The sequence below is a fragment of the Anolis carolinensis genome, unplaced genomic scaffold (genome assembly GCF_035594765.1).
Source record: "Anolis carolinensis isolate JA03-04 unplaced genomic scaffold, rAnoCar3.1.pri scaffold_7, whole genome shotgun sequence".
Classification (NCBI taxonomy): domain Eukaryota; kingdom Metazoa; phylum Chordata; class Lepidosauria; order Squamata; family Dactyloidae; genus Anolis; species Anolis carolinensis.
Window position 1 is genome coordinate 32,777,895 of NW_026943818.1, and position 12,991 is coordinate 32,790,885.

Here is a 12,991-nt window from a genome sequence, read left to right on the forward strand (position 1 = left end):
CTGGGGATTTCCCATGTTAAGACCCCAGAAAGAGTTGTGAAAGGGTTAAATTGAGACTCATTCACCTTCTGTCTCAATTCCCTAGCAAATCTAGCAATCGGCATAGACATAAATCCACACTTCTACAAATATTTACATAGCGCAGCCGGAGCGTAACATCTAAACATCCAACAAGATCATCGAGTGAAGCACACTCTCTCTCAACAACAAATGTTCTGTTATGTATCTGGAAACTGGACACTGTTTCCCTCTAGCAATAAGTCACTCTCTCTATGCATTTAACTCTTAGACTACTAGATTGCTTTAAACCATAAGTGAATGTCCTGTTAAGTATCCGGAAACTGCACACTGTTTCCCTCTAGCAATAACTCTCTCTCTCTATGCATTTCACTCTTAGACTACTGGAATGCTGCACCACACTGCACATTGCTTTAAACCATAAGTGAATGTCCTGTTAAGTAATAATAATAATAATAATAATAATAATAATAATAATAATAATTTTATTCTTACACCCCGCCCCATCTCCCCGAAGGGACTCGGGGCGTCTTACATGGGGCCAAGCCCAAACAGAACAATAAAAACAAGACAAAAAAACCCAATGAAACCAATAATCAAACCATAAAAGTCAAGTCATAGAAACCACATACAAGATAAAATGTTAAAATCATGGATTAGGTTCAAAGAATCTATGCCAAAGTGCTCAGAGTGCAAATAAATCATATCATCAAGGGAAGCAGGTTACTCAGCTGTAATGGCTATAAAGTGCCATTATAATACTGGGGAAGGCATCCAGAAAATATCCAGAAACTGCACACTGTTTCCCTCTAGCAATAACTCACTCTCTCTACACATTTAACTCTTTGACTACTGGAATGCTGCACCACTTTGCACATTGCTTTAAACCAGGGGTCCTCAAACTTTTTAAGTGGAGGGCCGGTTCATGGCCCCTCAGATTGTTGAGGGGCCGAATTATCATTAAAAAAAATACAAATTCCTATGCACACTGCACATGTCTTATTTGTAATGGAAAATAAAAAAACCAACAACATTTATTTATTTATGTATTTTCTACATTTATATCCTACCCTCTCTCACCCCGAAGGGGACTCAGAGCGGCTTAAAAGGTGTATGTACAAACAATATATTATATTATTAGCATATCACAATATTAGCATTATATATTACTATATTGTACTATACCACTATACCGTAATATTATTAGTAATGTTACATTTGATATATAATATATAATTCATATTATTACATTATACAATATTATTGTGTTGTATTATTATTATTATTAGCCGCCCTGAGTCCCATGCTGGGTGAGAAGGGCGGGGTAGAAATACTGTAATAAATAAATAAATATTATATCGTATTACATTATAATATGATCAATATTATATGTATACACAATATATTATATTATTAGGATTGCACAGTATTAGTAAATTAAAGAACAAGGCAATATTTAAAAATAAAAACAATTTTAAACAATATACTGTGTAAACCTATCAGGATTTCAATGGGAAGTGTGGGCCTGCTTCTGGTCAATGAGATAGTCAAGTTAAGAAGGATTGTTGTTGTTGTGCCTTCAAGTCATTTCAGACTTTGGGCAAACCTAAGTCTAAAACTGAGGGCAAGGGCCAGGTCAATTACCTTGGACGGCCGCATCCAGCCCCGGGCCTTAGTTTGGGGACCCCTGCTTTAAACCATAAGTGAATGTCCTGTTAAGTATCCGGAAACTACACACAGTTTCCCTCTAGCAATAACTCTCTCTCTCTATGCATTTAACTCTTACACAACTGCAATGCTGCACCACATTGCACATTGCTTTAAACCATAAGTGAAATTTCAAACGACACTGTAAAGAAGTGTATGATTTTATTTTGTTTATAGATGACATGTTTATTTTATTTTGTTTAAACAGTCAGGTTTGGTTAATTTAAAATGGTAAGTATTGGAGCTGATAGTGCCAGAAGGTAACCAGCTCAGCATTAGAAGATAGGTTGCCGTGACAACGGGGGCGGAGCCAACAGCCGTTGAAAAGGAAACCAGGGGAGTTTAAATCTCAGTCTGTGATTTTTAGTCATAGGGAAAAGACTGGTTTCAGGTTAAGGAAACCAGGGAGGCAGACCTCTATTAGGCCAGACTAAGCAAGTTAGGTGACTTGTTTAGGGTTATTTATAGAGGCTGTGGACTAGGGGAAGTTAATCCCAGTGGATCCAAGAGGATCAGGTTCTAGTTTAGTTTTGGAGAAAGAAGTATTTTGAAAGTTGGAACACCTCACATCTGTTTGTAACCATTAATCTAAGTGCCTTTAAAAAGCTATAGAAACCATTAAGCTCTGTACATGCAATAAACTTGTTTTGATTTTTGTTCCATCTAAGTCTCTGTCACAATCATATACTAAGTTAAGCAACATCACCATCTGAAGTAAAATAAACAAAGGAAGCATAAAAAGAATAAGTGCCATCTGCCTGACATCTCCTCCATTGGTGGCAGCGAAGAAGATAGTTAAAACATAGAATAATATACTTAAAATCATCATCAAGACATTTTTATAATTGGTGGTAACTGTGTGTGGTGGGATCAGAAAGGATTCCATTCCTGTCACCTCACACATCTGTACATCTGTCACATTGCTTTAAACCATAAGTGAAATTTCAAACGACACAATCCAAAACTCCAACACAAAAGACTGACCATTCGAAGTTTGTGATGTATTGGTAGTTGGACTGGCTGCAGATGTCGATGATTTTGGTCAGCAGCTCGTCCCGGTAGGTTGTCCCTTCGGCTTTGTCCACGTGGATCATTAGCTTCTTGACAATCTCCATCAGGTTCTTCTTGGAGACCTGCAGGCACGCAAACACACACGTGTCATGCCAAATATAACATGTTCATCATCCCAGGACTGGAAGAGACCACAAGGGACACCCGACCCAACGTGTTGCCACCTTCAAAACATCCCTGAGAGAAACTGTGATTCAAGACTGCCAAAAAAGACGACTCCATCATCAAACATCCTCAAAAGTTTCTTTTTAACATTAAAGGAACATCTGCTCTAATATAATACTAATATTATGCTATAATAATGTATTGTATATACATATAACATTGAGAATAATATTATTGTGTAATACAATATAACAATAATGATACGCTATTATACTTGTGTTTTTATATTACATGTAATATTACTAATAATACTGCAATATAGTGGTAGAGTACAATATAATAATATATAATACTCATACTACACTGATATTATAATATATTGTATATACATATAATAGTGATAATATTATAATGTAATACAATAAAAATAATACACTATTATAACTGTATATTTATATTACATGTAATATTACTAATAATATTGCCATATAGTCATATAGTACAATATAATAATATATAATGCTTATATAGTGCTTATATTGTGCTATAATAATATAATATATTGTATGTACATATAACATTGATAATATTATGAAATACAATACAATTAATACAACATAATATTAATTAAATATAACATGTAATATTACTAAAAATATTACAGTATAGTGGTATAGTACAATATAGTCATAAATAATGCTAATATTGCGCTATACTTTTACTGTCACTTATCTTTTTTATTTATTATATTTTATTATTTTGTTGTATTATTTTTAGTCATTTTGTTATAGTATTTTATTGTATTAATTATTTTAGTGTTTTTTATAATTTTTTATTGTATTATTTGTATTTATTTTTTTATCATTATTTTATTAACACTGGGCTGAGTGGGTTGCTAGGAGACCAAGTGGGCGGAGCTTAGCCTTCTAACTGGCAGCAATTGGATAAAAACAATTATTCCTCTCCCTCTAATTAGGAATTTATTTTTCTTTTCTTTTTGTTGTATCAACCTAGAGGCATGGATGAGGGGTTGTGATGTCAATTTTCGAGGTTGTGGGGTGTTTACTTTTGTTGTTTTGTCCGCTGCCGTGATGCCATCACTCTTTTATATATATAGATTATAATACAATAGTCATATTACAGTATAGTGACCTAGTACAATATAGCAATATATAATGCGAATATTGTGCTATGCTAATATAACATAATATTATATAATATAAAATAATAAATAATAATATGATATATTGTATTTATATACATGTAATATTAATTTTAAAATGAAATCAGCCTTACCATTCCGTAGAGAAGGTCCAAGGCTCGGAGGCGAATGGACTCGTCTTTGTCGTCCAAGCACTGGAGGATGAGGTCCTTGTGGGACTGGACCGATTTGGGGTGCGTTTTCAGGATTTTGGACATCGCGAGCAGACCTAAGTACTTCACTGCGGGAGGAACGAGACAACGTTGGCAGTCAAATCTATGAGTCATCAAATCCGCAAATGGAAAGGCACAAATCTACATTTGAAGCAGACTTACAGTTCTGGTCCGAATCTTCTATCAGGATCCTCAGTTTCTGGACACAGAGCTGCAGAGAGAAAGCAGAGCGTGGATATATCGTAAGATGAAGAAAGGGTGGCTTAAATGTCGTTTGGAGATATTATTATTATTATTATTATCATTATTATTATTATTATTATTATTAGTGACATTTATATCCCGCCCTTCTCACCCCGAAGGGGACTCAGGGCGGTTTACAAGTATACAATCTATATATATAAAAGAGTGATGGCATCAGGGCAGCGGACAAAACAACAAAACTACAGGCCCCCCAACCTCGAAATTTGACAACACAACCCATCATTCATGGCTCTAGGTTGATACAACAAAAAGAAAAGAAAAATAAAGTCCTAATTAGAGGGAGAGGAATAATTGCTTTTATCCAATTGCTGCCAGTTAGAAGGCTAAGCTCCTCCAACTTGGTCTCCAAGCAACCCAATAAAAAATAATAAAAAACACTAAAAATTGATACAATAAAATACTATAATAACAGAAAATAACTAAAATATAATAAATAAAAATATAACTTACAATAAAATTAATAAAAAATGCAAATAACGTCAAATAAAAACTACACAACAATTTTTAACCAATACCACCACCACTTTGCCACAGCAACGCGTGGCCGGGCACAGCTAGTCTATATATATAAAAGGCTTTTGGCATCACGGCAACTCACAAAACAACAAAACCCCAAAACCCCCAAACTCAAAAATTGCCAACACAATCAATCATCCCCGCCTCAAGTAAGATACAACACAATTACACTAAAAACACAATCACAACAGCAACAACCACAACAGGTGACCAGGTACTCTTCACCCAGCTGTTTTCAACTTCAACTCTCACCATTCCTAACACCTTAAGCTTCTGAGAGAAAAAACAAACGAATGCTGGGAGTTAAAGTCCAAACCACTTGGGCAAAGGCCCAAGTTGACCCACACCTGTATCCCAGGGCACAGACAAACTGCATTTGGACCTCATCCATACTACTGTCCCTAGAAAATACAGATTATCTGATTTCAACTCCATGATGTGCCAGTCTACACTCCAACCCCTGCCACACAACAATATTACCCAGAATACCAAGGCACATCTGCCAATATCTCCTTTAAACTGGATCATCTACCTTGGCATTCTAAATAATATTCCTCTATGACATCGCCTTCACTCTACACTGCCATCTAATCCAGTTCAGTCTACATTTTATACAACTATGTACAACTGACCTCATATAATCCAATTCTAACCACCTAATATCACATTATAAATATAGTATATAAGACTTACTATGGTATAATAATAGAAAACAATATGATCTCTAAAACCAGGAGACGAAATAAAGACCAACACTCGGAAAGCAGGGAAATTGGGAATTCTACAAACGAAATAATCAGGGCCAGCTAACACTTCCCAACAAAACATTCCTCCAGAGAGTAAACAAACACCCTTTCAACCTGCAAGGCCATTATAAACTAACCAAGGTGGCTAATTCCACCATTCAAACCTCCCACACCGACACTATTAATTCCTATTCACTGACCAACCAAGAATTGCGCAAGGTAAAAACCGACCAGGCTTACAACCATCAAGGCTATTCAATACTTTTCAACCAGGCCAACCAACATTTCCCCTACATACAAAACCCCCAAACGTTGAAACCACAACACTACTCTGTCCCATTCAACCTCGCCTAGCAACAATACCTTATGTGCAAACCGACCAGGCTTTTCACCTACAAACCTATTCAATACCATTCAATCTGGCCAAACAAGAATTCCCCTACTAAGGAAGTACCCACACTTCAAAGCGCCTCTTTGATTAATGCTACCACTCCAACCACTCCACAAAACGGCCAGACTTTCACGCTGCAAGGCTATTCAACTCCTATTCCACCTGGCCAACAAATAATTCCCATAAGCCACAGCAACGCGTGGCCGGGCAAAGCTAGTATATTATATTATGTCTCCCTGCCCCAAGAATCAAGATTATTTTGTTATAACGTTCTTATTTATGTTATTTTTATGCACTTCTATGTACCATGTATATACTTAGTATGTTCATATTGTTGTGACTGCGCCTTCGGGGATTATGGTTGATGGGGATGGAATTCGAAGAGGAAGAAAAAACCCTCGTGATGAGGGTTCACTGGAGGAGTTGCGCAGGAAGCGACTTAGAGAGCTATATGGGGGATCTTCTGAGGAAGATTCAGATGGGGAGATGGATGCTGAGGAACAAGTGGTGGCTGGGGAAGCGGGCACTGAATGGGCACAGCCACCGGAGATGTCTGGGGATTTGGGGCCTATGGATACTTCTGAACCTGGGGTTTCTGCAGGAGCTGATCCCAATTGGGATGCTTGGAGAAGGGAGGATGGTTCTTTAAGTGTTCATGGGGCTAAGTGTGGGCAGGATGATTGGGACTCCGACGAATTGCTAGGTACTCCAGATCCACGAGCTCTAGCTGTGTGGAGTTCAGACTCTGAGTAGATTTGGGACACCTGGTGTTTGGGTGTGAGTGTTTGGTCACCCAGGAGGAAGGGGAATAAAATGGGAATGTTTGGCCACTGCACTTTGCGTGTGGCAAGGTGTTGCTGAGGCGCCATTGGGATCTCTGTGAAGACTGGACTTGGACTATGATTTGTATCTGCTGATATCACCTAGCTTGGCTCTCGCTGTGTCTTATCGTGGACCTGTTTTGGATGACTGCACCCTCTTCGGACTTTGGATTGAATTTGACCTGGCTTCTGTCTACGCCCTCTGACTGACGGCTACTCCTGGCTTCTGACTATTGGTTTGTCTTTCGGAATTTCTGCTGCCTCCTGACCTGACCTTGGATTCTTCTGACGACGGCTATTCATCATCCCTTTGAGGCTTTCGGCTTATCTGCACCGTGGAAGCAGCTTTATTGCTTTTCTAGTTTGTTTATTTTCCAGCAATTAACTCTATTTGTTTTCCCGTGGAAGCAGCTTTATTGCTTTTCTAGTTTGTTTATTTTCCAGCAATTAACTCTATTTGTTTTCCAAAGCTGAATTGAAGCATTATTTAGTTTTTTATTGAATGCCAGCATGGGAAATTAACGTGGCTCGTTTTTGAGTTATTATTGTCCAATCTACTCTCGAAACACTGAAAAGTGAAGTGTTTCAAGGATATTTCCTGTGTTTATGTTATTTTCTGGCTTATCTTCGGAATAAACTCTGTTTTGTATGTTAACTGGCGTCTGACTCTTGACACATATTTTATATTTTAACTATGTTGGCCGCCCAGAGTCCCTTCAGGGGGGTAGGAGGCGGGGTAATAATAATAATAATAATAATAATAATAATAATAATAATAATAATAATACTTTATTTATACCCCGCTCCATCTCCCGAAGGGGTGGGTTACACTGGGACAAACCCAAAACACTACTACAGTAACATGTTATGCTAATAATATGCACACACACGCACACACACACATATATATATATATTGTATATAATATACAATGTAATATTTATTTAATGTAATATACAATAAATAATAATATAATATATTGTATATACATATAATATTGATAATATTATAATGTAGTACAATATAATACTAATAATTTAATACAGTATTAAAAACAGTAACACAATAACATCACAGTATGATAACGCATCTTACAAAAGTTAAAATAACTTAAAACATAGACAGTAATCCCAATCAGTAGTCAAGTACACTAGGGATGGGAGCTAAGGGTACAAAAATAAAGTTGTTGTTATTATTATTATTATTATTATTATAGATGCCCGTAAAAGTAAAACGGTCCTCACCTGGATGCTGGCACTGTGGTTGGGCATCCCCGAGGAGAGCGAAATCAGAACTGGAAAAGGAACAAGAAGGCGAGCGCTTAGATGACAACACTTATTTACAATGACACAACAACAACAACAACAACAACAACAACAAGGTGCCCCTTTGGAGCTTCTTTCCTTACCTGCAATCACCGTGTTCACACATTCGTAGAGAAGGGACATGGCGGAAGTACTAGAAAGGGAAAAAACAGAACAATTGCTTTATATTATATTATTATTATATAATTATTTTTTTAACTCTTGATACTGTGAAATATATTGCAGTTCGACTCTACTTTCACCACCTTTGGCTTTCTGGGAGTTGCAGGAGAAAGGTTTTATCAAACTACAACTCCCAGGACTCCAGGGCACTTAAAGTGGAGTCATTGCATTGATTCTCCGGCCTAGACGCACCCCTTTCTTCATTTTTTTTGGCACAATTTGTCCCAGCGATCAAAACAACAGTGGTGCATTAAAGGTTTCCTTCGAAGGCACGATTTCCTAAAACCAGCGATTCTCAACCTGTGGCTTTGGCCTACAACTCCCAGAAATCCCAGCCTGTTTACCAGTTATTAGGATTTAATAATAATAATAATAACAATAATAATATAGTAATAATAACAATACGGTAATCATAATAATAATATGGTCAGAATAATAATACAGTCATAATAATAATAATAATAATACGGTCATCATAATAATACAGTAATAATAATAATAATATGGCAATAATAATTATAATACAGTGATAATAATAATAATAATACAGTGATAATAATAATAATAATAATAATAATAATATGGCAATAATAATTATAATACAGTGATGATAATAATAATACGGTGATAATAATAATACGGCCATAATAATAATAATACAGTAATAATAATAATTATAATACAGTGATAATAATAATAATACGGTGATAATAATAATAATACGGCCATAATAATAGTAATACAGTTGTCATAATAATAATACAGTAATAATAGTAATACGGCAATAATAATTATAATACGGTGATAATAATAATAATACGGCCATAATAATAATAATAATAATAATAATAATAATAATAATAATAATACAGTCATAATAATAATATAGTCATTATAATACTAATAATATGGTCATAACAGTAATAATATGGTCATCATAATAATAATTCAGTCATCATCATCATAATACAGTCACCATAATAATAATATGGTCATCATAATACTAATACAGTCATAATAACAAAACTTATTATTATTATTATTATTATTATTATTATTATTATTATTATTATTATTTCTGGGAGTTGAAGGCTAAAACTGTCCTAAAACCTGTGCTTCTAACAAACTCGCAATGGAAACTGCTTTGAAATGAAACACCAAACTGCTCAGCTAGACCTTCTCGCTTTCTACCTCCAGTCAAACCAGTTTGTCAAACCAGCAACACACAGTCAGGGCTTCCAAAAAACCATCAAGAGAGGCGAGGGAAGGCACAAGGGACAAGAAGCACGTACCAGCATGTGTACAATAAGCTTACACATTAGACATGTCCAAAAAATCGTTTTGAATCGTATATCGGAATTATTTCGGATTGTTCTCGCTTTTTGAGACGCATTCCGAGACATTGTCTCACAGCGCAACCAGCAATGTAATTCGAACCATTGTTGGCCCATTTTCTAATTGTCTCTTAATGTTTCGTTAATTTCCCCCCCCCCCCCCATTTTTAAAAATATATTTTTTTTGTTTCTGCAACCTACCTTGAATGGGAGCTTAGCGCAGTCTAACATGCTTCCACGATGGACGCAAAGGTGGGGGCTAACGTCCTCTGCGTCCACATGGAAGATTGCCATACAAGCCCGATGTGTAGCGATTGCGCCATTTTAGAAACATTTAGAATCATTACAAATTTTCGGAAATATCCGAAATTTTGGGTGGAAAAAAATCGGAAATACTTTCTATATCGAAGCGCCAGCGCCCCCTACTTTAGAAACGAGAATTGAGACATTTTTTTCATCGATCGGACATGCCTATTACACATATTTCAAGACGGGATGGAGCTAGTACATTTATATCAATAATAATATTATGATTCCATTTGGCACCCTCCAGAGTCTCAAATGGCCATTTGCCACCATTGTCAGAGGCAGCCATGGCTGGTAATAAGTGTGGGCGCCTAGTTCGACTACAGCAGGACGGGAGAAAAAAAGGACGGCGGGAAGGAGTCTGGAGCCGGCGGGAGGAGGGTCGAAGTATACATACTGTCCACCGTGCGGCATTTCGTGGGAGCAGACTAATTTTTTATCTTGGGTGGGGACTCTACCTTCTTTGGGTATTTGGAAGAGGGCGCGCTGGCTGTTTGGGGAAAGAAAGGCACAGTAAGTGGAGGCCGCGGGGCTCGGGGAGCGGAAAGAAAGCGGTCAGGAGGCGGGGGCTCATCGGGGCCACTAAAGGCGGCACCGGGTCTTCTACAAGGCTCTGGGGTCTAGCTTGGATTTGGCCAAAGAACCAGGAGGGCTAGGGTGAACTCATCCAGATACAGGATTAAAAACAGACAGGAATGATCCAGACTACAGTCAACCCTCCACCTAGGTGCCAGGAAAGCCTGGTATTATTATTATAATATTATATTACATTTTTATTATTATTATATTTTATTATTATATTTTTAATTTTTATTATTTTATTATATTTTTATTATTATATTTATTATTTTATTATTATTATTTTATATTTTTATTTCTATTATTATATTATATATTTATTATTATATTTTATTATATTTTATTATATTTTATTATTTTATTATTATATTTTTAATTTTTATTATTTTATTATATTTTTATTATTATATTTATTATTTTATTATTATTATTTTATATTTTTATTTCTATTATTATATTATATATTTATTATTATATTTTATTATATTTTATATTTTTATTATTTTATTTTATTATATTTTTATTATTATATATTATTATTATTTATATTTTTATTTTGTATTATTACATTATATTTTAATTATTATATTTTATTATTATTTTATATTTTTATTTCTATTATTATATTATATATTTATTATTATATTTTATTATATTTTATATTTTTATTATTTTATTTTATTATATTTTTATTATTATATATTATTATTTTTTATATTTTTATTTTGTATTATTACATTATATTTTAATTATTATATTTTATTATTATTTTTATATTTTTATTATTTTCTTATGTTATATTTTTATTATTATCTTGCATTACATTATTATTATTATTATTATTATATTGACAGAAAGACATAGTAAGACACAGCAAACGAGATAGATATGCTGGATTTCGTATCACATGTTGAACACCTCCCAGGTGTTTAGATCCTTCATTATTATTACTATTATTATTATTATTATATTATTTTATTATGACATAGCAAACAAGATAGACATGCTGGATTTCGTATCACAAAATCACAAGTTGAACACTTCCCAAGTGTCTAGGACTGTGTGATGTATTTTCGGATGATGCGTGCAGATCCCAGTCGGGCGGCCTTTTGCAGTTGGCAGATTGTGATTTTGTCAATATCTATTGTTTCCAAATGCCGGCTGAGATCTTTTAATATTATTATTATTATATTATTATTATTATATTATTATTATTTTATTATGACACAGCAAACAAGATAGATATGCTGGATTTCGTATCACAAAATCACAAGTCGAACACTTCCCAAGTGTCTAGGACTGTGTCATGTATATTATTATTATTATTATTATTATTATTATTATTATTATTATTATTATTGTATGACACAGCAAATATGATAGATATGCTGGATTTCGTATCACAAAATCACAAGTCGAACACTTCCCGTGTGTCTAGGACTGTGTGATGTATATTATTATTATTATTATTGTATGACACAGCAAATATGATAGATATGCTGGATTTCGTATCACAAAATCACAAGTCGAACACTTCCCGAGTGTCTAGGACTGTGTGATGTATATTATTATTATTATTATTATTATTATTATTATTATTATTATTATTATTATTATTATTGTATGACACAGCAAATATGATAGATATGCTGGATTTCGTATCACAAAATCACAAGTCGAACACTTCCCGAGTGTCTAGGACTGTGTGATGTATATTATTATTATTATTATTATTATTATTATTATTGTATGACACAGCAAATATGATAGACATGCTGGATTTCGTATCACAAAATCACAAGTCGAACACTTCCCAGGTGTCTAGGACTGTGTGATGTATATTATTATTATTATTATTGACTAAAATGTTTTCTCTAGGACGTCTGTTGACCATGAAGTCTGTTGACCATGAAGTCACACTGTCAATCTGTCAATCACAAACTCACAAACCCCCAGTTTTCGCCCCAAATTCCATGGGGATTCCCTGCACCCTTTCACCCTGGCGCTAGAATTGAAACACACACAATTTCCTCCCACCCTACAAAATATTGGCAAACCAGGCTTGGCCCTTACCTGTGTATGAGGTTGGTCAAGGGTTCAATCAGCTTCTTGCCCAGCCTGGGTTCCAAAGGAGTGAGAGCACCAAACTGCAAAGAAAGGGAAAGAAAAAGCAATAAACGAAGGAGGGCTAGGAAGACATCATTCCATAATGTAATATTATATTATTAGTATAGCATAATATGAGTATTATACTGTATAATATATGCTGTCA

At 34.7% G+C, this 12,991-nt stretch overlaps 1 protein-coding gene across 4 annotated transcripts in view; it reads right to left on the reverse strand.

Moving 5' to 3' along the window:
* ap3d1 (adaptor related protein complex 3 subunit delta 1) overlaps positions 1-12,991 on the reverse strand; it is a 57,934-nt gene that overhangs the window by 28,928 nt on the left and 16,015 nt on the right. For all 4 annotated transcript variants that reach the window (XM_062960089.1, XM_062960088.1, XM_062960091.1 and 1 more), the window contains exons 8-13: positions 12,793-12,866; positions 8,422-8,471; positions 8,258-8,307; positions 4,438-4,486; positions 4,198-4,343; positions 2,710-2,858 (exon numbers count right to left, since the gene is read on the reverse strand). In XM_062960089.1, the coding sequence (XP_062816159.1) occupies positions 2,710-2,858; positions 4,198-4,343; positions 4,438-4,486; positions 8,258-8,307; positions 8,422-8,471; positions 12,793-12,866 (518 nt within the window). The remainder of the gene's footprint in view (positions 1-2,709; positions 2,859-4,197; positions 4,344-4,437; positions 4,487-8,257; positions 8,308-8,421; positions 8,472-12,792; positions 12,867-12,991) is intronic.